Raw genomic sequence first — 26,009 nt, forward strand, 5'->3', positions numbered from 1 at the left:
AATAGTCATTTTGGGGGGGGGGGGAATTGAACTGTGAAAATGGTAGCATTTAAACTATTCTTTCTTTTTTTAAAAAAGCTGGATGCCTTTTGGTTGAGCATGCAGCCACAGAGGCAAGGAGATGCTCTCCAGTGCAGGAAACAGCCCTGCAGATAGGAAGGAAATTACCGTAAAATTCTGCACCCAACTCTCAAACCAGAGAGCTGCTCCAGAAGGACACCATGTTTGTTGGAACAGCTAAAAAATAAATAAAAGGCCAGTTATCGTGTTGCCGCCCTCCAGACCTCTTGAGGAGGCACACAAAGAAGGGCACCAGATGATGACATAGCATTTGAAATATTTTAACAAAGAATTATAACCACCACCCATGTGGAGCTGTCCCACAAGCAGCCATTCAAACAGATGTGTGAATTGAGCTTTTGTTTTGCCTTAACCACTAGACGCAACAGCACAGGCCACTGCTTATAGAATTCCTGTACCTCAATAGGACAAGGCTGCCTGGTGTATTGTTCTTGTTTTCCTTCTTCCTTTGGGGAAGCTATTCTTCTGATGGAAGCATGGAACGCCTTGGTTTAGAAGCAAATGAGGGATGAACTATCCCTGTCAATCCGAACCTCACTAGGGACTTATTCCATGGTGGGGTGATCCTTAACACCGCCTACCATCGAACCATCCCCAATCCACGCTGCTGCAAAAACCCAATAGGGGGCATTACTTGCTGTGTATGTAATCCTGCTTTACACAGACAAGGGTTTGTGTGCAAAACACCAGCTGTGCGTTGTAGAAAGAACTACAAATACAGAGACACTTTGACAATGATTGGCAGCCAGTCCAGATTTTTTTCGCTCACCCATGTTGCAAGCTCAGCCATGAACCCTTTCCTTGACAGGCAATGAAGTTTAAATGATGGTAGCATCTTCTGCGTTCCCTTTGTGGACACAACTTTCATCCTGTCACTTCTCTGTGAGTCCCGCACGTTTCTGTCTCTGTGCCTCGCTTGGCATTTTGCTTTTCCAGGAAGCAGATTTTGGCATTTGCAGAAGTGCAGCAGCACGACTCTTCCAGCCTGTTAGGGTTCCCAAGGGCCCTCGCTGAGCTAACTCCATATGCTCAGAATTGAGTTAGAGTCTCAAACTCATCAGCTTGGCTTCGGAATTATTAGCTCTGGAATTATAATATACTTCAGCTTCTGTGTATTTTATTTTCCGGTTCCTGAACCATCCGGGCCCTGTTGTGCATATATGGTCTCTCTCTCACACACACACAAATAGAAAGAATAGACTTGGGAGCCATTGCCATTAACTTCCTTTTGCTCTCTCAGATGACATTGGAATGAAATGGCCCAGAACTCAATTCCTTAGTAAAAATTTCCCGAAGAAAGCCATTTCAGTGTAACAGGCCCGTTGTGAGGGAGCTGCCAGCCCTCTGTGACTTATCCACTTCCGAGAGACTCACAACTTATCGACTTCCAAGAGACTCACAGTGCCTTAGACAAGGCAAGAATCCAAGGGTCTGCTAGATTAAGTGGTGTCAACAGCAGCACTGTTGCGCTGAGGAATGCCCAGCACGCAGGCCGAAGGTGGCATGCAATCCATCTTTAAGGGCTGTCAACAGATCTTCTCTGTTCACACCTGGACATCAGGGGCACAAAAACCTCAGGGCTGGGACCCTCAAGCCCCCATCTCAAAGCAGTGGCACTTTCCCCAAAAATGCAAATTAAGACTTTTATCTAATTACCAGTGGGAAATGCTTGCTGTCCGAATAAGGCTAGGCACTTCCTTTAGAAACGGCAAAGGTTCCGGGAGCTGATTCAACTGTCCTTGCCACCATTCAGTCCTGTATGTGGCTACAGCTATGCAAGAACATCCTGCTTAAACCAAGGCTGCTTTCTCTTTTGCTTTGCAAAGGCACCGCGTTAACTGCTCAGAGCAGTGCCAGGACAGACACATAGTCCCAGGGCGCATGCAAAGTTCCAGCTGAAGTTTGAGCTTCTAAGTAACAGCGCACAAAGCCAGAGTAAATAGGGCTATTATTATTTTTTACCTGCCTGTTAAAAGCTTCCAAGGACAGGCTTGGGAAGAAAAGCCGTAATCGGGGCTGCCGAGCTCCATGCAATCGTAGACAGAACTTAGGAGCCAGGCAGTCAATAGTCCTGGTTAGCTCTGCGTTACAGCAGGCCACCGGGGAATCGGCTGAGAGGCCATCAACATGGCTAATGCATCCCCTACCACTCTCTGAAAGCCATTTGGCTCCATTAAGTGGTGGGGGTGGACAACTCAAATCGGTCCCACCTCCCTGCGGAGGGGAAGGATCGCAGAGAAGTCTAGTTGTACCAGGAAGTGATCTGACTGTGGCATTTCTTTTGTTCCACTCGAACTTAGTGTCAGATCACTAAGGTAAACCCCAGATCTAAGGCATGTCCATGGCTGTGTGTAGGGCCAGATTTATTCAGGGACAGCCCCATGGGGGGGGGCATTCTTTCAATGAGTCCTGAGCAGCCCCTCATAACATCGTGCTGGCATGGATGTTAAAATCACCCAGGACCACCAAACTAGGTGTCTCCAGGAGAACATCTGGCATGGCCTGAAGCAGCTTGGGCAGGGAATGCTTGGTGCAGCAGGTACACCGAAAGGAATCTTGCACTGCCCCTATTGCCCACCTTCCGGAACACGCACTCAGAGAACTGTGTCTCCCCAGTAGAACACCTGGTGAAAACCAAGGACTTTTTACGAATCACTGCACCCACACAACCTGCGTCGCTGGTGGACAAGCAGCAGCAAGAACAAGCCCAGCTTTCAGGTCAATTCCTCCACCCACGATCAAGTCATGGATGGCAGTGGTCTTATGAATCACTGGTCTGCCGTTGCATCGCTCTAGTAGTGCACCTGGAAGAAATGTTTTAGCCTTGTTCTCACCCTGTTGGAAGGGATGCAGGTGGCGCTGTGGGTTAAACCACAGAACCTAGGACTTGCTGATCAGAAGGTCAGCGGTTCGAATCCCCGCAACGGGGTGAGCTCCCGTTGCTCGGTCCCTGCTTCTGCCAACCTAGCAATTTGAAAGCATGTCAAAAGTGCAAGTAGATAAATAGGTACCGCTCCGGCGGGAAGGTAAACGGCGTTTCCGTGCGCTGCTCTGGTTCGCCAGAAGCGGCTTAGTCATGCTGGCCACATGACCCAGAAGCTGTACGCCGGCTCCCTCGGCCAATAAAGCAAGATGAGCGCCGCAACCCCAGAGTCGGCCACGACTGGACCTAATGGTCAGGGGTCCCTTTACCTTTTCCACCCTGTTGGACAAGGTTTCTACACCCTTGTGCAAATTACGGTAATTGAAACAAACAATGTAGTTTATTGTACGAAGCTCACATATACATGTACAAAACTCACATATACATACATTAGTAATGGATATGTCCTCCGTTATTTTTAAGCAGCATTTGAACACAGTTTGGCATGGAGTCTACTAGTTTCAAATAGTCACTGTTGATTTTCGGATCCCTGTACCATACTTGAATCAGTGCCTGAATGAGCTTCTCCATAGTCATACAGTCTACAGGATTGAGGAGACTCTTGCATATAGCCCACAAATTATCAGTGGAATTTATGTCCGGGGAATTCCCTGACCAATCAAGTACCTGCATTTTCTGCTCTGTCATGAATTTCTTCACCACTTTCGATGTGTGACAGGGGGCTAGGTCTTGCTGCAATATCCCAGTACTGTCAGGATACCTCTTTTTCCAGCTCTGGAATAACTCTCTTTCGTAGAACCTCAATATATTGTGGTGAGCGCATCATTCCTTCTGTTGGCGGCAGGCTTCCGACACCATAATGATCAACTGACTTTTCGTGTTTGTTTTGAGTACAGGATTACGAGTAAGATAGAAAACATGCTTTGTTTCAATTAATTTGCACAAGGGTGTACGTGCAGAGAATGGTTTTTACTTTTAAGTGGAGAAGCAATCAAAACCACAGTCAGAAAGTCAGCTCAGGAACCTGTACATGGGCAGGTTCTAAACCGAACAAGCAAAATGGGTCCATTCTACCATGCTGATTCCACCTCATTTTTCCTGCCTATGTAGATTGAATCACATATGCAGCTTGTACGTGAGCTGGAGAGGTAGATCATGTTTACAGAGACGTACATGCATGCACACTTCAAGTCAAAAGCTGTAAATCATTCCGAGATAAACTATTTTGTAACGAAGCCTAATTTTCTGTATTTCCTTTGGTGTACCTCATTATGATAACTGCTCTTGCTCTTCATAACGCCAGCTGAAATTGGCATCCGAGGCTTCCAGTTATCACCTTGTTGGGAGCCATATATTACTCAGCGAGTAATGAGTTTAGCAATCAGCTCAGCGAACTGATAACAGACACTTCCCTCTCTCTCTCTCCCCCCTTCAAAGGACAAAAAGAGTTATTCCTGCCCTGTGTGCGAGAAATCTTTTACCGAAGACCGACTTATAAAATCGCACATAAAGACAAACCACCCAGGTAAGACGAGCCATGTTAATGGTCTTAAATGCAGCGTAATAGTGGAGCCGTGCTCCAGACGAAGCAATAGATTTTAGCTGTGTTATGTGTGCTGGTTATCATACGTGGAAAACAGCGGTCCAACCCTATAGAGTCCTGATACTACAGGTGGTCCCTTAGTCGGAGCAGCTCATGGCTATTAGTAGCAACAGCAGCAGCAAACTCCTGGTGCCTCGTCTCACCTTGCTTGCCTTATTTTGAACTCTGCTTGGCCCAGGCTCTACACCCAATCTGCATGCTCTAGCCTTTGCCTTGCCTGCCTGGACCATTTCCCTTTGCTTCAGCAGCCAAAAACCAAAAGCAGACCCCTGCTGAGGCCTGACGCTTGGCCACTCCAGAGGCTTCATACAGCCTGCCAGTAACAGGAGGTGATATTCCCAACCCCTGTTCCCCTTTTAATTCTGAAGAGAGGCCTGACCACACAATCCGGATTTGGCCCATGAGGTTCTCAGCTCAGACCCCAAGATCCCTAGCAATGACCCTGCAGGGTCATCTCTATTCAAGGTTTTTAATAATAATAATAAATTTTATTTATACCCCGCCCTCCCCAGCTGAGACCGGGCTCAGGGCGGCTAACACAATACAATTTAAAAACAAGATTATAATATAACTGTCAGAGCCACCCGTCTGGTCCCAGCTCACAAGAGACCCCACTCCAATCCGGTTTATTTACAGAAAGTCTTTATTGAAGATCATGGTTGCGTTTACATTCCATCTTTGTGACTCTACGTCTGTAACGTTAGACCGCTGAAGTACCCTCTGAATCCGTACCGCCTCGGCACCAATTTAAGAGGCTTGTGCTGGACCACCTCTTCCTCTCCTTCCTTTTCCGCAGGGTCTTTCTGCCCCCCTGGGTTCCCCCTCGCCGGGACTCGCCCGAGGCTGAATCCTCTGATGCCTCTGCCCCCCTCCTTCTCGCTTTGGGGCCGGGCTCCTCCCCAGGGCTCTCCTCACTTCCGCGCGCCTCTACATTTGAACTTGGCGCGCGTACGTTGCTTCTGACCTTTCTCTCGACCGCTACACTGCTCCCGGTGCTACTCTCCACCCCCTCCGGCTGAGCGTCCTGCTCCGATCTCCTCCCCCTGTCTCCTTCTTGCTCTGCTCCCTCTGACACACTGGTAACTCCACCCCCTTCACTCCGTTCCGGCTGAGAAGCCGGCTCCTGTGTCCAACTCCTACTGGGGCTTCTCCCTTCGCTCCCCTGCTCCTCACTGCTTCCCCCTTGGCCTCCCTTTGGTCTGACCAGGGGGGCTCCCTTCTGGGAGTCCTCTGACTCACTGGACAGACTCATGGACGACCTTTGGTCATCGTCATCCTCCTCCTCATCTCTCTGGGATTCTTCCCCCTCGCTCTCTGTCTCCTCCCCCATCTGCTCTTCTCTCCCTGAAACCCTGACATCCATCCCCCCCTCGAAGCCCCCCCTTCCCCCCTCCCGCTCGGCGGGTGCCGGTTGTGGAAACTGCGGCTCTTCGGGGGTAGGCTCAGGATACAGGTCGTCTACGTCAATGTTCTCTGCTGGCAGTTCTGTGTATGTGTGTTCGAACTCGGGTTCTTCACCCAACGCCATCTCAGTCTCTTCTTCCGTTGCTACTTCCTCTGGTGCTGCCCGCCAAGGACCCATCATCCACCTCTTACGCCATTCCTCCTCTGGTTGCTCCTCCCACCAATAAGGGGTTTCCGTGTCCACCCCCGAGCACGATCCCCTGGGCGGGCTTGATTCTGGTGTTCTTTCCTCGGGGGAAGAGAAACCCCTGAACGTGCTATCTGACAATGTGGGTGTGAAAAGCCAGTCATCAAAGTACTCAGCTGGCATGGGTCTATGTGGGAAAAGTGCATGGAACTCTTCCTTCAAAAGGGGTTCGTCTAACGCGTAGCCCGGCACCCAACTATTGGCAGTGGCTGGGGTGCCCTCTCTGGTGAGAAAGTATTCAACCCCCTCTTCCCCCCATCTCGAGTCCAGTATCTCTGTGACCTCGTTGAGGGGTTCGGCCCTAGGCGACCCCCCCCCTCTTGGGTGCCCCTTTGCGTGGGTCTGGTACTGTTTCTGACTCTTGAAACCTGTGCGGGGCCTTGTAGGGAGTGAGCACCGACCTATGAAAGACCGGGTGCACTCTGGAGCCTTCTGGAAGGGCCAGGCGAAATGCTACAGGATTGATCCTAGCCTCAACTTGGTATGGTCCTAGCTGCCTGTGTCCTAGCTTCTTCTTGGCTAACGATCTGGCTGGCATCGCTTGGGCCGCTAACCATACCCAGTCCCCCACCTGGATGTCCTCTCCCGCCCTTCTGTGCTTGTCCGCCTGCACCTTATAGGCCTGTTTGGCCAGCTCCAAATGTCTCCGCAGCTCCTCGTGCACCTCTTGCAACTCTGCTTCGAACTGGTCGGCCTCTTGAGGCACCCCCTCTCCTGGTGCTATAAGCCTCGGAAAGGTTCTGGGATGACGGCCATTGTTCGCGAAGAACGGCGTCACCCCGGTCGATGCGTGCTTCGTGTTGTTGTAGGCAAACTCAGCCATCGGCAGGTAGTCCACCCACGCTGCGGGTCGCTGATTGGCGTAACACCTCAGGTACTGCTGCATGATCGCGTTGACCCTCTCTGCTTGGCCGTTGGTCTGTGGATGTCTCGCCGACGCTAGGTCGATCTTGATGTGCAGGATACCCAGGAGCTTCTGCCAGAAGTTGGAAACAAATTGGCGCCCCCTGTCGGACAGGACGGACTGCGGTAGTCCATGCACTCTGAACACGTGATCGATGAAGAGTTTGGCGGTCTGTTCTGCCGTCGCCACCTTGGCACAAGGAATGAAGTGCGCCATCTTGGTGAACAAGTCCACAACCACCAGCACCGCCGTCTTGCCTCTGGAGCTGGGCAGGTCAGTAACAAAGTCCAGTGCTACCCTCTCCCACGGCTGCTGCGGCGTTTCCAGCGGTTCCAACAATCCCGCCGGCTTCTGGTGTACTGGTTTGGACCTCTGACAGGTGTCACACCTGGCGACGTAATCCGCCACCTCTCCCCGCATCTGGGGCCACCAAAAGTCCCTGGCCACTAATTCTATTGTCTTCTCCTTGCCGAAGTGGCCCGCACTGGGGGCGTCGTGCAATTGCTGCAGAACCTTTGCGCGAAGTTCGTCGTTAGGCACGTAGAGGGCACCCTTGCGAGTTAAGAGTCCGTCCCGCAACTGGAACTCATCGTCTCTTTGCGACCCGCTGCGCAGCTCCTCCATCTTGGACTGTGCAAATTGATCCGCTTGCAACGCGCGTCGCACCGCGTCCAGGTCGACTGCGATGGCAGCGCACGCCCACGCCTGCGGTGCGAAAATGTGCTTCGCTGCAATTGGTGTCGTCTCCTCCAGGTATTGCGGTTTCCTGGAGAGTGCGTCTGCTATAACATTGGAGTCCCCCGGGATGTATTCTATTTTGAAGTCGAAATCCGCAAAGAATTCTGCCCAGCGCATGTGTCTTTGGGTGTGCAGCTTTGCCGTTCGCCAATACTCTAAGTTCTTGTGATCCATGCGGACCTGCACTGTGTGCTTGGCTCCTATGAGGAAGTGTCGCCACGCTTTGAAAGCTGCATGAATGGCCAACAGCTCCCTGTCCCATATGGTGTAGTTCCGCTCCGTCTTGCTGAGCTTCCGGGAGTAGAAGGCGCCCGGCCTCCAATTGCCTTGCGGATCCTCCTGCAGAAGGACGGCTCCAACCGCTCTGTCTGACGCGTCGGTTTCCACCCGCATGGGCCTGCCGGGATTCACGTGCAGTAGCTGCTCCTCGGAGGCGAAGAGGCTTTTAAGCTTCCGAAAAGAGCGCTCTGCCTGTTCCGTCCAAGCGAACTTCTTCTTCTTGGAACTGAGGGTGTCCGTGATTGCTGCCGTCTCATTGGCAAAACCTTTGATGAATTTGCGATAAAAATTGGCAAATCCGATGAATCTCTGGACTTCCTTCCGATTGCGTGGGCTCTTCCAGTCCAACACCGCTTGGACCTTGACTCTGTCCATGGCCAGCCCCTCGTCGGACAGCTTGTAGCCAAGGAAATCCACCTCCGTCACATCAAACTGGCACTTCTCCAACTTGGCGTACAGCCTGTGCTCCTTCAACCTCTGTAGGACCTCCTTTACATCCTTCTCGTGAGCTTCCGGCGATTCCGAGAAAATCAGGATGTCGTCGAGAAAACATACACACTTCTTGTAGAGGAGTCCCGCCAACACGTGATGCATAAATGCTTGGAAAACGTGGCTGCCATTTTGGAGACCAAACGGCATAACTCTGTATTCATACGTGCCTAGAGGCGTGAACATGGCAGTCTTCCACTCATCGCCCTTCCGGATGCGGATGAGGTTGTACGCTCCACGCAAATCCAACTTGGTGAAGATCTTACCCTTCCTAACGGTCGCTAGGAGGTCGTCAATCTTGGGCATGGGAAAGGCCTTGGGCTTAGTCAGTCTGTTTATGAACCGGTAGTCCACAATGAGTCTTTTTTGGGGCGTGTCTTTCTTCTTCACAAAGAAAACAGGACTGCCTCCCACTGCTTTGGATTCCCGGATGAACCCGCGCTTCAGATTATGCTCTATGAACTCTCTGAGCTCTTGCATCTCGTCCTCAGACATGGAATACAGCTTTGCAGTTGGCAGCTGCGCCCCTGGCACCAGGTCGATCGCACAGTCGTAAGGCCTGTGAGGCGGCAACTTGTCAGCTTCTTTCTCGCAGAAAACCTCCAAGAATCCCTCGTACTTGTGAGGCACTGCCTGCACCATGCCCAGGTGCAGTTGCTGCTCAGCTCCTTCCTCCTGATTGGTTTGGATGCAATGCTGAGCACAATACGATGAGCAGAAGGTGATTTGCTGCTGGTACCACGCTACAGCGGGACTATGCCTCTCCAGCCAACTCATGCCTAACACAATGGGCGTGTCTGACAGGTGGGTGACATTGAAGCTAATGACTTCTCGATGATTTCCAATCCGCATCACCATGGGAGGCGTCTGCTGCACAACTTGCCCTCCCAGCAATTTCCTGCCGTCCACTGTGACCACGTTCAGAGGCGTCGTTGCAGGCAGGAGCGCTATGCTATGCTGCTTGACAAATTGTATTCCCACAAAATCTGCATTGCTCCCCGAATCAATCGTGATGGGAACTTCCAGGGATTGTCCATTTGGCAGCTGAAGGGTTGCAGTGAGTTGCACTGCTGGCTTGGGTGGTAAAGGGTCTGTGTGTTGCAAGGGTGCTGGGGACTGTTCTACAGATCCGCCTGGCTGAGCCCCAGTAGCTCCGCTTCCAGCCAGGCACTGTCGTTTCCCTGAGGCTGCTCTCTTTGCACCACTTCCGCTGCCACTGTTGCTAGAGCTGCAGTGTGCTTCTGGAGCCTCTGGGGGCACTCTTTCGCCATATGCTGTGCACTGTCACAGATGTAACATTTCCTGGTCCCTCTAGGAGGCTTCGCCTTCACTGCACCGGAAACAGGGGCTCTGGATGGTGTCTGAGCCCTAGCAGCACCAATTTCCATCGGCTCTTCTCCTTGCCTCCCCAAGGGCGAGGGGTGCGTCTGGCTGAAGTCCCTGGGGACAAAAGGGGGGGTTCTCGCTGGTGCACGCGCCTGGGGTCCCTCCCCCTCGTGCCACGGGCGTCCCTCATGTCGTATTCCGATAGCCAAAGCCCGTTGCACTACGTCTTCTAGGGTCTGGGGTCTATCTCCCCTGGCGATCTCATCCTTGACGGGGGGGCTAAGACCTTCCCAGAAAAGATCTCTGACGGGTTTACTATCCTTCTCCCAGCCCAACGCAGTTAGTAATGCAAAGAATTTGGAATGATATTGACGTACAGTGGCTTTGCCTTGCCGCAGTCCGTGCATCTGTTTACGAGCAATATCCACATCCACAGAGGACTGGAAACAAGCATCCATCGCTTTAATAAATTCATCAGAATTGCGGCGGGCAGGGCCATCTTCGCGCCACAAATTGCGCAACCAAGCTCTGGCCTCCCCATGCAGATGCGAAATTATGAACCCCACTCTCTCCTCCTCATCTTTAAAATCATGACGGAGCAAATGCAGTGCATACACGACGTCTGCCCTGAAGTTAGGGTAGTCTTGCAGGTTGCCATTAAAGTGCGTAACTAAGGCGCCCCCCCGCCGTCCAAGTGCAACGCCCTCCGATCTGGAACCCGGAACCCCTGCCCTGCTTGCCTGCTCCCACCTTGTTCGCAGGTCCAGGCAAGCCTTGTCCAGTTCGTCATTCTTCTTCTGCGATGCAATGACTGCAGCTGTGAGTTCGGTAACCTGATTCCTCAGCGTAAGCAGCTGTTCCTCCGCGCTCATGGCTGCTCCCGTTGGTGAGCTTTGCAAAAAAAAATAAATTGCGTTCTGGAGAGGGTACTTACTGTCAGAGCCACCCGTCTGGTCCCAGCTCACAAGAGACCCCACTCCAATCCGGTTTATTTACAGAAAGTCTTTATTGAAGATCATGGTTGCGTTTACATTCCATCTTTGTGACTCTACGTCTGTAACGTTAGACCGCTGAAGTACCCTCTGAATCCGTACCGCCTCGGCACCAATTTAAGAGGCTTGTGCTGGACCACCTCTTCCTCTCCTTCCTTTTCCGCAGGGTCTTTCTGCCCCCCTGGGTTCCCCCTCGCCGGGACTCGCCCGAGGCTGAATCCTCTGATGCCTCTGCCCCCCTCCTTCTCGCTTTGGGGCCGGGCTCCTCCCCAGGGCTCTCCTCACTTCCGCGCGCCTCTACATTTGAACTTGGCGCGCGTACGTTGCTTCTGACCTTTCTCTCGACCGCTACACTGCTCCCGGTGCTACTCTCCACCCCCTCCGGCTGAGCGTCCTGCTCCGATCTCCTCCCCCTGTCTCCTTCTTGCTCTGCTCCCTCTGACACACTGGTAACTCCACCCCCTTCACTCCGTTCCGGCTGAGAAGCCGGCTCCTGTGTCCAACTCCTACTGGGGCTTCTCCCTTCGCTCCCCTGCTCCTCACTGCTTCCCCCTTGGCCTCCCTTTGGTCTGACCAGGGGGGCTCCCTTCTGGGAGTCCTCTGACTCACTGGACAGACTCATGGACGACCTTTGGTCATCGTCATCCTCCTCCTCATCTCTCTGGGATTCTTCCCCCTCGCTCTCTGTCTCCTCCCCCATCTGCTCTTCTCTCCCTGAAACCCTGACAATAACATTAAAATGCAGCCTCATTTCAGTAGAAACTTTTTGGGGATGAAAACGTCAAATCTTCACCAAGGCCAACTATCCAGACTGGTCCTACGTGGGCCAGAAAAAAGCCAGGGAAGTCCCCAATTAGGAGTTCCATCACAGAAGGAGAAAGGAGAAAGAAAAGAGGGGAAGGGGATCAAGTTGATTCCAAGCCAAAGGCCAGGCGGAACAACTCTGTCTTACAGGCCCTGCGGAAAGTAATCAGATCCTGCAGGGCCCTGGTCTCATGAGACAGAGCATTCCACCAGGCCGGAGCCAGTCTTGAAAAGGCCCTGGCTTTGGTCGAGTCTAATCTAACTTCCTTAGGGTCCGGGACCTCTAGGGTGTTGCTATTTATGGACCTCTGTGAGGCATATCAGGAGAGGCAGTCCCATAGGTTAAGCAGAGGTTGGATGGCCATCTATGTCATGGATGCTTTAGTTGAGATTCCTACATTGCAGGGGGTTGGACTAGATGACCCTTGGGGTCTCTTCTAACTCTGCAATATACACTCAGCATATGCATCTTTTTAAAAGGCATGCAATTAGCTTGACTTTTACACACTCTTGGGACTCAGCAACATAGTCCCATCACTTCATTATTTCTAGTTGATTATAGCCTCACATCTGTATTCTCAGGCCTTTTGGTGTTGTTAACGACCTGCCTGCTTGGGTATTTTGGGCTCCTCTGGAAATCCCAGGTGAAACCTTAAGCAAATGTTATGCGCCTCTCAGAGAGCACCGAAGCTAATAAATGTTTGGTTAGCGAAGCTGCCCGGTTCGGTATTGGCCGCCTGAGAGTGCTCCCTGCCAGAAAGGGGAAAAAAACACACCCATTTCTGCAATAATGGCACAACCAGCCTCTTAATTTGTCACAAAAATAGCAAGTCACCACGGAGGCAACTCAGCACACAAAAGCAATGGCCAGTCCTTGAAAAAACTGTAAAATAATGAAGTAGTTTCCTTAAGACTGCACAACCCCACTGGAAGGCTGGTGCGGAGAGAGGGAGAAAGAGAAGAGAAAACACGGAAAAGGAAGCCTATTGAAAGGACGTGGCAAGGAGCAATCTAAATATTATGTTTTCTCATTATTGTCATGTGTTTCCCGAAGGCTAAAGCTTTTCCCCCATGTGTGTTTTTTCTCCCCCCTCTCCCCTCTCCAGAGGTTTCCATGAACACCATCTCCGAGATTGTTGGCAGGAGAGTTCAGCTAAAAGGGCTGATAGGAAAGCGAGCCGTGAAATGCCCCTACTGCAATTTTTACTTCATGAAGAATGGATCAGACCTTCAGCGTCACATCTGGGCCCATCAAGGTAACTGCAGCGTAGCTGGCACTTAATCTGTTTAAAAATTGCGATCACTTCCTGACACGCCGGTGCTCCGGTTATGGCCCAGCTAGACGCATGGAATGCCATCACACAATTTACTAGCAGCTGTTTCGGGTGAGGGGTCTTTGAGGTTAGGGACCATGTCATGCAGCTGGTGTTTTCCCCAGGAGGGAAGGCGGTGGCTGGGGGGAAAGGTGTTAATTCACAGCTGCTGTTCATCACGTTGCTGTTGTTGGCACCCGTCTGTCTTGAGAGACAATGGCATGCTTCTCCGGAGATGAAGTCAAACGGCTGTGTTAGCAGCACCAAAGTGACCTCCACAAGCCTGGGCAGCATGTAGAGAGTTCCTGGGCTGCCCAGAAGACAAGACACACACACACACACACACACCTCAGCCTCGCTGATGTGGTCCAAAGGTAAGCAAAGCAATACGTTTGGCACAAGCTTGGCTGATTGCAGAGATACATAATTTTGGCACTTGTTACCAAGCTGATACATACGAGAATTTTCTAGGAAACTCCGGCCCTTCCAGACCTTCCAGTTCATAGAGCATCCATCCATTTGCTTGCAGGCAGATTACCGTACTTTTCCATGTATAAGATGATATTTTTTCCTTAGAAATCATAGGGGAAAATTGTGGATAGTCTTATAAACAGAAAGCAGAGGGAGACGTGCAATTGGTGGCAGCAGCCAGCAGAAGATTGGCAGTGGCGATTGGGCGTGTGATTGGTTGCTGTGGCAAGGCCTGCTGACGATTGACTGTGGCTGCGGCAATTGGGCAGTCGAGTTACATCAGCGGCAAGGTGTGCATGCAATTGGCTGTGGTTGAATCAAGTGGGCAGGTGGGCTTGTGGCTGCGAGCATGCAGGCAATTGGTGGCAGGGGCGATGCGTGCGATTTGCAGTTGCGGGCAGGTGTTGAGACCCCCCCACCCCACCCCCCAAAAAAGCTGAACAACTCTGGGCAATCCCCCCCTCAAATTTTTTTGTTGCGGTCCCAAAAAGTAGGGGTCATCTTACATGTGGGGGCATGTTATACACAGAAAAATACGGTACGTTGGTTATTTAACAAGCTTTCATTCTGATTTGCAACGCATGTTAAGGAGGTTAGATGATGATGCATCAAAGCAAGTGGCACTCCACGCTTCTCAGTGCATTTTCTCCATCGCTTTGCTTATCACAAAAAGTCCAATATTTGCAGGCTTGTTGCACATGACTGCCCAATCAGCAACCTGAATTTGCTGGTGCTTTTGAATCCCACCTGAAAATGCAATGGTCTGGAAGTTCCCTGTGAGGCTCACAGTCCTGGTTCTTCACCCTGGAAGCCCAGTTCTGTGGGCATTTGCGAAGAATTGCTGCTTTCCCAGTACTTTCGTCAACATCAGCTCGTTAAGCCTTCTACTCTTAGGACTGGTTCACACTTCGGGTTGCAGCCAATGTTATTCATACTCAGAGAAGATCCATTGAAATTAATGAACATAACTTAGGGCCATTAACTTCAGTGGGTATATTCTGAGTAGAATGCAACCCAGAATTTCTTAACGCAAGGACTGGCAGCTGAAAATGTGAACCGACTCTATTGAAAAGTATTGCACTTTGAGGAGGCAGCAGGTGGTTGCCAATTAACCCGAGATCTGTGATGACTCAGGCATGCAAGTCGTCACTTGATGTTGCAGTCATCAGGTGATGAACTTGCATGCATGATCTACCCCTCAGTCACCATCCAGGGAAAAGTGCTTACTCTAGGCCAGTATTTCCCAGACTTGGGTCTCCAGTTGTTTTTGGACTACAGTCCCCATCATCCCTGACCACTGTTCCTGCTAGCTAGGGATGGTGGGGGTTGTGTTAGTATTTTCATTCTCCATTGCTGGATCATATCCTCCTATGTTTACTTTTCTGTACTGTTGCATATGGGAACGGAAGTCAGTCAGAGATACTTCCGCTCTTTGTTCCCTCTCTTTTGAGGGAACTGCCTGTGTGAGAAGACACAGCTCACCACTCGTCATGATGCTTTTGTTTTCTTTGCTGTAAATAAAGACTCTGATGCTACATCAATAATAATAATAATAATAATAATAATATATTATTATTATTTATACTGTGCCCATCTGGCTGGGTACAATAACCTATTAAACATTAAAAGCTCACCTAAACAGGGCTGGCTTCAGATGCCTTCTAAAAGTTTGGTAGTTATTTTTCTCTTTGACATCTGATGGGAGGGCGTTCCACAGGCAGGTGCCACTACCGAGGAGGCCCTCTGCCTGGTTCCCTGTAACCGCCAAAAGGCCCTCGGAGCTGGACCTCAGTGTCCGGGCCGAACGATGGAGGTGGAGACGCTCCTTCAGGTATCCTGGACCGAGGCCGTTTAGGGCTTTAAAGATCAGCACCAACACTTTGAATTGTGCTCAGATATCCGACACAATCTCGCTTTCGCTGTACTCTGCTAATGCGTGCTCAACATCTACGGATGTGGGTCGAAGTGTTCTGCAGGACTGGCCCAGAGGAATGTCCCGATAGGTTGTAGACCAGAAACAGCTGGAGAACCAAGTCTGGAAATCACTGCTGAAGGCAGTGCGGGGAGCACCTTTGCAGCATCACAGATATGGCAACAGGAGAGGGGTGCGACTTGTAAGATTTGCAATATAAACACACTTAGCTAGAATTAAGCCCCATTGGCTGATAAAAGATTCTTCCAGGTGGTACATTTAGCTACAGCACCGGCTGAATAGGTTTTTAACATACCATGAACACCTTTGATGAATGCAGAGTGTTCACCAGGACAGGGGCATCTGCTAGGACCAATTTAGTTAATGCTGCAATTAAACATCACTTGGAAGGATATTCCATCTGATGGTTTGTTGTTTTTTTAAAAAAGGAAAAAATAGGCTAGCACAGGCCCTGCTGGCATAGGGCTTCTACATTAATTCCCACTGCTAACTATTTATTGCATTTCTCATTTATAGCATCTTTGAGATGATAAATGGCAAGCAGTATATTTCCACCTCACCCCCTTTGTTGCTCTAGTACTCCGAAAGCAGAGCTCTGACATAAGTCAGCTTTTTGAAGTCTCCTGCTGCATCTTCTATTGGAGCTGCCGCAAAGTCTATGTAAATCAGTTGTTTGTGGCTCATCTAGTTCAAAGCTACCCGTTTTAGCGATTTTCTGCCTCAGCAGATAAGTCAAAAGTTATTCCGTAATTAATATTTCGAATCCCTTTTGTTTTTGAATTAATGAATCACAAGTTAGTCCAGCGAGTATTCCTGCCTGATAATATCCACGCACAAAAGGGTAAATTAAATTATTACCGTCATCCATGCAAAGGCTGCTGTTTTCAAGCCTGGATATTCTCAAAGCTACAGAAATTATTTCCGCATAGAAAAGTAAAATGCTATTATGACCTAGCTGTGTTTGTGTGTGTACACATAGTGCGGTCTCTCTGCCTCATATATTCCACCATCAGTGCAGAAGAAAAGAACTGAAACTCTCCTGCTCCTTTGCATCCTTCATCCCTCTGTGCATCCCCTCCTTTTTATTGCAGCAGCAGCAGCACTCCCTGCCCTTACTGCCTAGGAATAGGGGAGACTTGCTTATTGCAATCCGCTATAATAATAATGGGACGCGGGTGGCGCTGTGGGTTAAACCACAGAGCCTAGGACTTGCCGATCAGAAGGTCAGCGGTTGGAATCCCCGTGACGGGGTGAGCTCCCATTGCTCGGCCCCTGCTCCTGCCAACCTAGCAGTTTGAAAGCACGTCAAAGTGCAAGTAGATAAATAGGCAACGCTCCGGCGGGAAGGTAAATGCCGTTTCCGTGCACTGCTCTGGTTCGCGGCTTAGTCAAGCTGGCCACATGACCCGGGAGCTGCCTGCAGACAAACGCCAGCTCCCTCGGCCAGTAAAGCAAGATGAGCGCCACAACCCCAGAGTCGGCCATGACTGGACCTAATGGTCAGGGGTCCCTTTACCTTTACTAACATGAACTCAGGATCCTTGTCCTCTACCAGGGATTTTAGACATTGAAGTAGTCCTAGAACATCGCCTTCAAGTGGCCATTCCTCGTATCCCTGCAAAGTTTTTGACCAGTCATCTCCAGGCAGTCCTTTCTTCATTTCTGTTCTCTCTCTTTTTGCACAGGCATCAAGCCATTCAAATGCTCCCTGTGCGAATATGCCACTCGCAGCAAGAGCAACCTGAAAGCTCACATGAACCGCCACAGCACTGAGAAGACCCACCTGTGCGATATGTGCGGGAAGAAGTTCAAATCCAAAGGCACCCTGAAGAGCCACAAGCTCCTCCACACCGCCGATGGCAAGTAGCTCTCTATCAGGGCCGACACCACCCAAAGCCCTTCCGCAATGGTTTTCATCATATTGCTCGTTTGAAATGGCAAGCTAGCAGTGACTCAGAGCAATGCGGTGGTGCTGCATGGAGTTAGGGTGGCTTTCATGGAAAACCCTATACAAACTTGCGCCGGGGGTGGGAGAGTTCTGCCCCACAAGGCTAATTAGGCCTGGCACGGGTTCAGATTTGGCCTGCAAGGTTATTTCCCCCAAGCCATGCCCACTTGCCCCACAGCTGTTGCGATATAAGACATCAGGTGCGGGGCAAACAGAGTTGTGGCTGCTGATGCACAACTGGTAGTCTTAAAGGGCACTCCTGATTTCCCATTGGAAATAAAGAGCAAGTGTGCTGGATTCAGCTGCACTGGGGTCATGGCACAGGGAACTCCACTGGGCTTAAGTTGCCACTTATTAGCAGATAGGCAGCGACTCCAGGCATGTCGGATCATGCATCCAATCCCTGAAGAAGGCAGTAACTTCAAGGCTGCTTGTCAACTAATATCTGCTGGCTTCAACTCTCAGCGAATCAGTGGGGCTTCAGAGCGCTTTGCCGAGACCCGAGTGGTGCTCTGAAGTCCCAACCAACATCATCTGATGCCAAGTGATTGACAAGTGGGTGGTAAGGGAGATAAAGACCTGTGCTACGCCATGCCACACAGAAGCCCTGTGCATGGAGTGAATCAATTGGCCCCTTGATATCACCACCTGCCCAATGACGCGTCTAAAAAAACCCCCAAAACACCAAGGTGTTAAGATTCCATCTGCTCACACACTGTTACCTCTCACCTTTGTTTCTTTTCCAACACTCTGTAAAGATGCCTAAATGCAAGCAGTGTGTTTTGCACCAAGTTTTATTATATGCATGAAGAATAGTCAGAGTTGCATTGCTAGATTAGACCAAAGATTCACCTAGCACTTCCTGTCTATCAACTGGCCAGCCACTTCTGTTCTTGGGAGGGGAGCCGTCCCCTGTCCAACATTTTTCTATTTCTTGCTCTTGCCAAAAATGGCACATCAGTACAGAATGAATCTCTGTCCGAGTTTATTGCTGTTCACAGTAACTAATGAAACACAGAGCATGACTTCTTAGCTCAATTAGATAGTGAATGTTCTAAACATCAAGCCTTTTCCCTCCACCGTGTTTTATGGGAACTGTCAACCTTATGCATAAGCTTCTCTGGAAATCCATCAGCAACTTAAAATTTAGAGGAGAAAACTTGACAAGTTAGTATAGATTTGCCTTTTCAACTTGCACTTTGGGGTTCCCTTTTAAGTTTTTGACAGCTGTTGCTGAAAGGATTTCAAACAAATTCTCTGACGTGGTAATGAAGGAGGAGCTGGAGTAAAACAGATCTCTGTGCAGGTTTTAATATGCTCGCATCATACTGAGAGTCTTCCACAGTTTGCAAACAGCTGAGAGTTAAAGAGAGAAGGGCTACCGATTTAGCTTCTAAAAAGAGGCACGGCAGATGCTTTAAATGCTGTAAACTGTTCTGCAGTCCAGACTTGTATAGCATAAAGTCAAGCAAATAAATAAATGATGTGAAATGTTAAAAGGGGCATTCGGGAAGAGAATTGCTTGCAGCACTTATGACATGCTCAGGTTTATTTAAAGTTTCTTTTATGCCATCAGGATTCAAAGGCTGTTACTCCCTTGTGTTTGTTTGTTGCCCTACGAATCTAAGGTATCAATACCAATGTACATAAACCAGGAATTATACAGTTTTTAAAGCCTCCGGCTTTACTTTTGAACATATTGGGGCAAAGCTAGATGTGGTGTAGAGCATCTGTGATCGAGTTCTCCTATTGTCAATTTTAAAATATTGTGAAGCTTAAAGAAGCCACAGGGAAGGGGTTATGAGAAAGAGGAGGACAGGGGGAAAAACCGAACGTAACAGGGGGAAAAACCGAACGTAAAGAAACAGTGGATGGTGCTAAGAATAGATAACTCTGCGTGGAAAGAGGAAGAGAGGGATTGGTATAAAGGTACATGATGTCACATACAGGAAAGAAGGGGACGAATGGGGGGACCCCAGGAGACAGGAGGGGCTCCAAACAGGAGGTGGACTTTAAGTCAGATATTCTGAAGATGTTAGCGGAGATTAAACAAAGTCAAGCTAATGTAAAGCAAAAGTTAGAACTGGTGGATAATAGAATTGGGATATTGGATAAAAAAATGGAGGAAACTGTGAATGAATTAAAGGGTCAAATAAAAGAAGTATTTAGGAGGACGCAGCTCACAGAGGAAGGATTTAAAAAGGCAAAGGTGGAGATAAGAGATATCAAGAGAGATAAGGAAAAAATCAAATCAGAAGTGATGGAGTTAAGTAAGACACAGGAAGAGATGAAAGATATTATAGCGATGAATGAACTAAGGCAGAGGGAGGTGAATCTGAGGCTGAGAGCGGTCCCAGAAACACAGAATGAAAATATTAAAGAAAGACTGACGAAGGAGCTAGCGGGATGGATGGGTCTACCAATGGAAGAAATGGCTAATAGTATACTGAACGCATTTAGAATGCGCGTTAATGTGACAAAAGCAAAGAAATTCACAGGTGACTGTCTGATCACATTTAAAAATAAAGAAATGAGAGACAGGATCCTCCAGAGGAATAGAGAAAAGAGATTGAACATAGATGGGAACTACATAATTATTTTTAAAGATGTCCCAATTAGATTATTGAAACGGAGAGACTCTTACAAACCCTTGACGCAGACACTGAAGAAAAATAAGATTGAGTTTAGGTGGGAATTCCCGGAAGGGATATCATTTATATACAGAGGTAAAAGACATAAGTTGACAAACCAAGAAGAGACCGGGAAATTCCTTAGGAAATATAAAGAACTTAAAGTGGAGGTATTTGGAGCGGGAAGAGCGGACAGGGCCCCATCAGGAGAGCCAGGAGTGTCAGAGGAGGGAGAGGAGGGGGGGAGCGGGCCAGGAGAGGAGGTAGAAGAAGAAACGGAAGACTCAGAGAATATATAATAGATAGCAAGACTTTAAAGAATAACTAAAGGAAAAACTAAGCATAATGGGATTAAAAATTTGGAACTGGAACATCAATGGGATGAACGATAAAAAAAAGAGAAATAAAATTGAACAATGTTTGAAAAGGAAAAATATGGACATTATTTGCCTCCAGGAGACGCACGTGGCCAGAAAGCATAGGAAAGTGTTAATTAATAAACGGCTGGGAAATGAATTTGAAACCTTGGATAAGGTAAAGAAAAGAGGGGTGGTACTGTATATCAGCAACAAAATAGAAGCTAAAACAATGTTTAAAGATGAGGAGGGGAGGATGATAGGGGTTAATATTAACTGGCAAGGGGAAAAGATAATGGTAGTAGGGATCTATGCCCCGAATGGCAGCAAAACTGAATTTTTTAAAAGATTAGAAGAAAAACTAATGGAATATGTAGACCAAAAAATAATCTTAATGGGGGATATGAACGCAGTTGTCTCGCTGGAGATGGATAGACTTAGAGATGGAGTAAACAAAGAAGGGAAATTACCAAAATCCTTTTTCACCATGGCGGATAACTGTAGTTTAGTAGACATCTGGCGTCTTAGACACCCACTCGAAAAACAATTCACCTTTCATTCAGAACCTAACCAATCACTTTCACGAATAGATCAGATTTGGATTTCAAAAGAACTATGTTCAAGAGTTAAATCCATAGAAATAAGACCGAAAATAATATCAGACCACAACCCATTAGAAATAGAATTGGAAAGTTTAGAGACAAAAACCTTTAGATGGAGATTAAAAGATTATCTGTTAGATGATCAGAAGGTGGTGGAAATGGCAAGGAAAAAACTATCAGAGTATTTTAAGGATAATTGTGACAAAGGTACAAAGGATAACATAATCTGGGACGCAAGTAAGGCGGTAATAAGAGGGTTCTTTATCCAACAGAATGCAATCAAAAACAGGAATAGAGAGAAGAATAAAGAGGAAATTCTAAGACAGATAATGGAAAACGAACAAAAATTAGTTCAAAAGCCTAACTGCTTAAAAACAAAGGAAAAAATAAAAATCCTACAAACTCAATTTGCCACAATATTAAACAGAGAGGTAGAGTGGAACATTAAAAGACTTAGGCAAAGAAACTTTGAATTTGCAAACAAACCAGGCAAATGGCTTGCCTGGCAAACAAAAAAGAGGAAAGAGCAAGGGATAATTAACAAAATAATAACAGACGGGGAAGAAAGAACTGATCCCAAAGGAATCAGGAGTGAGTTCCTTAACTATTATAGAAATTTGTACAAAGACTAAGAGAGAGTCGGTTTGAGGAAGATAGATAGATTTCTGAAGGAGAAAGGGGGACAAAAAATCCCAACAGAAGGAAAACAAAGATTAAATACCCCAATTGAAAATGAGGAAATAGAGGAGACAATTAGAGACCTAAAGAGGGGTAAAGCACCAGGTCCAGATGGATTTACTGCTGGCTACTATAAAGAAATGAAATCTATATTGGTGGGACCCCTGAAAAAGACTATGAATAACATCTTAAAGAAAGGAGAAATTCCAGGAACCTGGAAGGAAGCATACATCACGTTTATCCCCAAACAGGACGCGGATTTAACGCAAGTTAAAAACTACAGGCCAATCTCACTGCTGAATATAGATTATAAGATATTTGCAGGAATTCTAGCAAGAAGGTTAAAAAATGTTCTAGTAGATATTATTCATACGGACCAGGCAGGATTTCTGCCAGGACGACAGATGAGAGATAATACAAGAAATATTATCGACATGCTAGAATTCTTGTCTGTTAGGATTGACAAACAAGTTATCATGATGTTCATCGATGCCGAAAAGGCATTTGATAATGTTATATGGAACTTCATGCTGAGAAACCTAGATTTTATGGACGTAGGCAATGACTTTCTCAATGGGGTAAGGGCAATATACACAGAACAGAAGGCCAAATTGATTGTAAACAATACGGTAACCGAAGAGATAAAGATACGAAAGGGAACAAGACAAGGATGCCCGCTCTCTCCGTTACTATTTATAACAGTATTAGAAGTCCTTTTAAATTCTATAAGACAAAATGGGAATATAAAAGGAGTGATTTTAGGACATAAAATCAAGGCCTTCGCGGATGACCTTGTAGTGATGACAGAAGACCCAATAACCTCAACAAAAGAGTTACTGAAGGAGATAGAACTATTTGGAGAAGTGGCTGGGTTCAAATTAAATAAGACAAAAACAAAAATGATATGCAAAAATGTAGAACCAAGGACAATAGAATCAATCCAACAGCAAACGCAGATAGAGACGGCCAAAAAAGTTAAATATCTCGGCATCTGGCTAACATCTAAAAATATAGACCTATATAAAAACAACTACGAGCCGGTGTGGAGGGAAATAAAGAGAGATTTAGAAAAATGGGGACGGCTAAAACTATCAATGTGGGGAAGGATTAATATAATTAAGATGAATGTCCTATCAAGATTAATGTTCCTATTTCAGACTATCCCTATAATAAAAGGGGGTAGGATTTTCAAAGAATGGCAGAGGTCAGTTTCGAGATTCATTTGGCAGGGCAGAAAACCCAGAATCCAATTCAAATTACTAACAGATGTAAGGGAAAGGGGGGGCTTTGCCCTGCCAGATCTGAAAGTGTACTATGAGGCATCGTGCCTGAGCTGGCTAAAGGACTGGGTTAAATTGGAAAATACGGAACTACTTGATTTGGAGGGCTTCGACAACTGCTTTGGATGGCATGCCTATTTGTGGAAGAATAAAACGAAAGTACATAAAGGTTTCAGTAACCATATCTTTAGAGGGTCGTTAATTGAAGTGTGGGAAAAATATAAAAACCTGCTGGAACCGAAAACGCCACACTGGCTGTCACCTCTTGAAATAACAAGTATAAAAGTTACTAATATGAGAAGTAACTGGGCAACATACAACCAACTAGTAACGAAGGTAGATGGAAAATGGAGAACTAAACCTTATGATCAAATAAAAGAATATGTTTATGATTGGCTCCACCACCAACAGGTAAACCAGATGCTTAGCAAGGATATTAAAGAAAGAGGCTATGCAGACAAAGATTCTAAATTTCAGACGGAGGTAATAAACAATAAAGTGAAAAATATATCTAAGATGTATAGAATGCTGTTAGACTGGAATTTAGCAGATGAGGAAGTCAAATCAGTGATGATCCGCTGGGCAAAAGATATAGGCCATAGTATACAATTATGGAAGGACGGGTTGAACTTTACGGCGTGTACGGTGATAAAAGAAAACGTTATGAAGATGTTCTATAGGTGGCATCTGACACCTATGAAACTTTCAAAAATGTACAAGGTGGATAACAAGTGTTGGAGGTGCAGAGAGGCAGAGGGCTCCTTCTACCATATGTGGTGGGAATGCCGAAAAATAAAACAGTTTTGGGAGAAGGTATATACGGAATTGAAAAAGATATTAAAGTACACGTTTATAAAGAAACCGGAAATCTTCCTATTAGGGATACTACGACAAGAGATAAAAAAGGAAGATCGCAGATTGGTATACTATGTGCTTGCGGCAGCAAGGGTTGTAATAGCTCAGAGGTGGAAACAGCAGGAAACCCCAACTGTGGAGGAGTGGAGAGCTAAACTATCGGAATATGCAGAGCTCGATAAACTAACGGGGAAAATTAGATATATAAAAGACCAAGTGTTCACTAAGGATTGGGGAAAGTACGTGGATTATCTGGAATGTATAAGTGAAGGGCAAATAACGCTAAAGGGATTTAAAGAGGTACTGTGATAGATTATAGGATATTGTGTAAGGAAAATAGAGAACAAAATTAGGTACAATGGCAATATAAACGATGAAACGTGTAACCTTATCTATTGCTTCGAATGATTTGCGGCCAAGCTGAAGGAAGTCCTGAAAGACATAGCCACGATATAGGAGAGTTAAGAAAATAATAAGAAAATAATAATTTTGTGTATTTTTGTATTTTTTTTTTTTTATTTATTTTTACTGTATGATGTTTTTCTTTTATTCTTTTTTGTGTATCTTTTTCTTTACTTGTGTATTAACCTTTGTTTTTCTTTACGGAATAACAATAAAAATTTATATCGGAAAAAAAAGAGAAAGAGGAGGATAACCTTTTCCACAGCACCATTTGCCTAGCCTAAATTTCCCACCACATTTGGGGAGGGTAGTTTAGAAAATGTTGCGGTGGAAGGATTAAAACACCTCCTGATCTATCGCTGCTGCCCCAACTTGATTTGCCACCCATGAAAACCTACAGGAGAACTGACTCATTGATGTTCCCTTGTCACATTTAATTAACCTTTTAGACTGTCCAAAGACCTTTGAAACTGTGGACTTTAAGAGAGTCAGAATCGTTCTGGTTTTGCCTTAGGTGGCGATTCTCCTTCAGGACACTTCATTCTCCCAAATTCATCCCATCAATAGAACACATTCAGGTGATTTCAAAGGTTGCCATCTGAAGACAACTGACCAAGCACACATCAAGGAAGATGCGTAAATTGAAACTGAACATAACAGTGAAATGGTATAATAAAGGCGGGTAAATCACAGCTTCAGAAACAAATAAAAGCAGCATTATAGAAACAGAAATTCAGGAATAGCAGGGTTGAATCATGACGGTTGCTACTTCATATCTGTTTTCCTCTGTTTAAATGAGACAACGCATTTGTATCTGAATTGGTTGGTTTTCTGTTTCAGGGAAACAGTTCAAGTGCACAGTGTGCGATTATACTGCCGCACAAAAGCCGCAGCTGCTGAGGCACATGGAGCAGCATGCTTCGTTCAAGGTAAGGAGGTTGGTGCTGACTTGGCTGCGTGAACCGCTGTGCCGCCAAGCAGTTATTGTGGGTGCAGCACATGGCAGCGGTTGAGATACTGCAGCAAACTATGCCCAAGGTTAGAGTTTCCAGATTTAGATGTCCCTGGACCGGCATGGGAAGCTGGAGCCAGAGATATCCTTATAACTTCTATCTTCTGCCCCCTCCCAGGGGCCAGGTTTGGCAGGTGGGGTTGCCCACCTCCAAATCAGCTGGCATCGCGATGACATCTGGTGACCCGTTTTTGCCTACACAGGTTGCAGTTAAACCATACTGGCACAGGCATGTCTAGAACTGTGTGGGGTGCTTTAAAGCCCTGATATTCAGCTGATTGTCTATTTCTCTTGATTTGATAGATATCTCTTCTGTACACTTCTCTCCCCTGCCCCTTAAAGTTTTGTTTCACTTTCCTGCCCTTAAGCCTCAGATCCCTGGGCTGAACTTCGACCATCCTGTAGCTTTCAAAGCTGTGGCTCAAAACAACCTGTGCATTGGGGATATTAAAACAAAAGGCCTGCTGTTTTACAACAGAAACAAACCCCCAAAGGCTAAGCAGCTACATTCTAGATGATGATGGTTATGCATTTTATCATTGATTATTAGGATGTATTTTAGCCCTCTTCAGGCATTCAAAAGAACAAATCTTTTGCGATGTGTTAATGTATCCAGGATTGCATATTTATGCAATTAACTTTCTCCATGCTTGCATTTTTGGGATTCGTCTTTCCCTCCGATATTTACAGAAAGAATTCTAGCTAGCTACAGTTACCATATAACATGATACCATTTGTATTTTATTGGTTTTTATGGACGTCAGTAAGGATAAGGTAA

The 26,009-nt window shown here is 47.1% G+C and overlaps 1 protein-coding gene across 1 annotated transcript in view; it reads left to right on the forward strand.

Moving 5' to 3' along the window:
• Window positions 1-26,009, forward strand: part of ZFAT (zinc finger and AT-hook domain containing) — a 93,668-nt gene that overhangs the window by 34,645 nt on the left and 33,014 nt on the right. The window contains exons 8-11 of the mRNA XM_081918667.1: window positions 4,403-4,490; window positions 12,858-13,007; window positions 17,154-17,327; window positions 25,060-25,148. Coding sequence (XP_081774793.1) covers window positions 4,403-4,490; window positions 12,858-13,007; window positions 17,154-17,327; window positions 25,060-25,148 — 501 coding nt within the window. The remainder of the gene's footprint in view (window positions 1-4,402; window positions 4,491-12,857; window positions 13,008-17,153; window positions 17,328-25,059; window positions 25,149-26,009) is intronic.

The sequence above is a fragment of the Podarcis melisellensis genome (assembly GCF_964234715.1).
Source record: "Podarcis melisellensis genome assembly, chromosome: 7".
Taxonomy (NCBI): Eukaryota; Metazoa; Chordata; class Lepidosauria; order Squamata; family Lacertidae; genus Podarcis; species Podarcis melisellensis.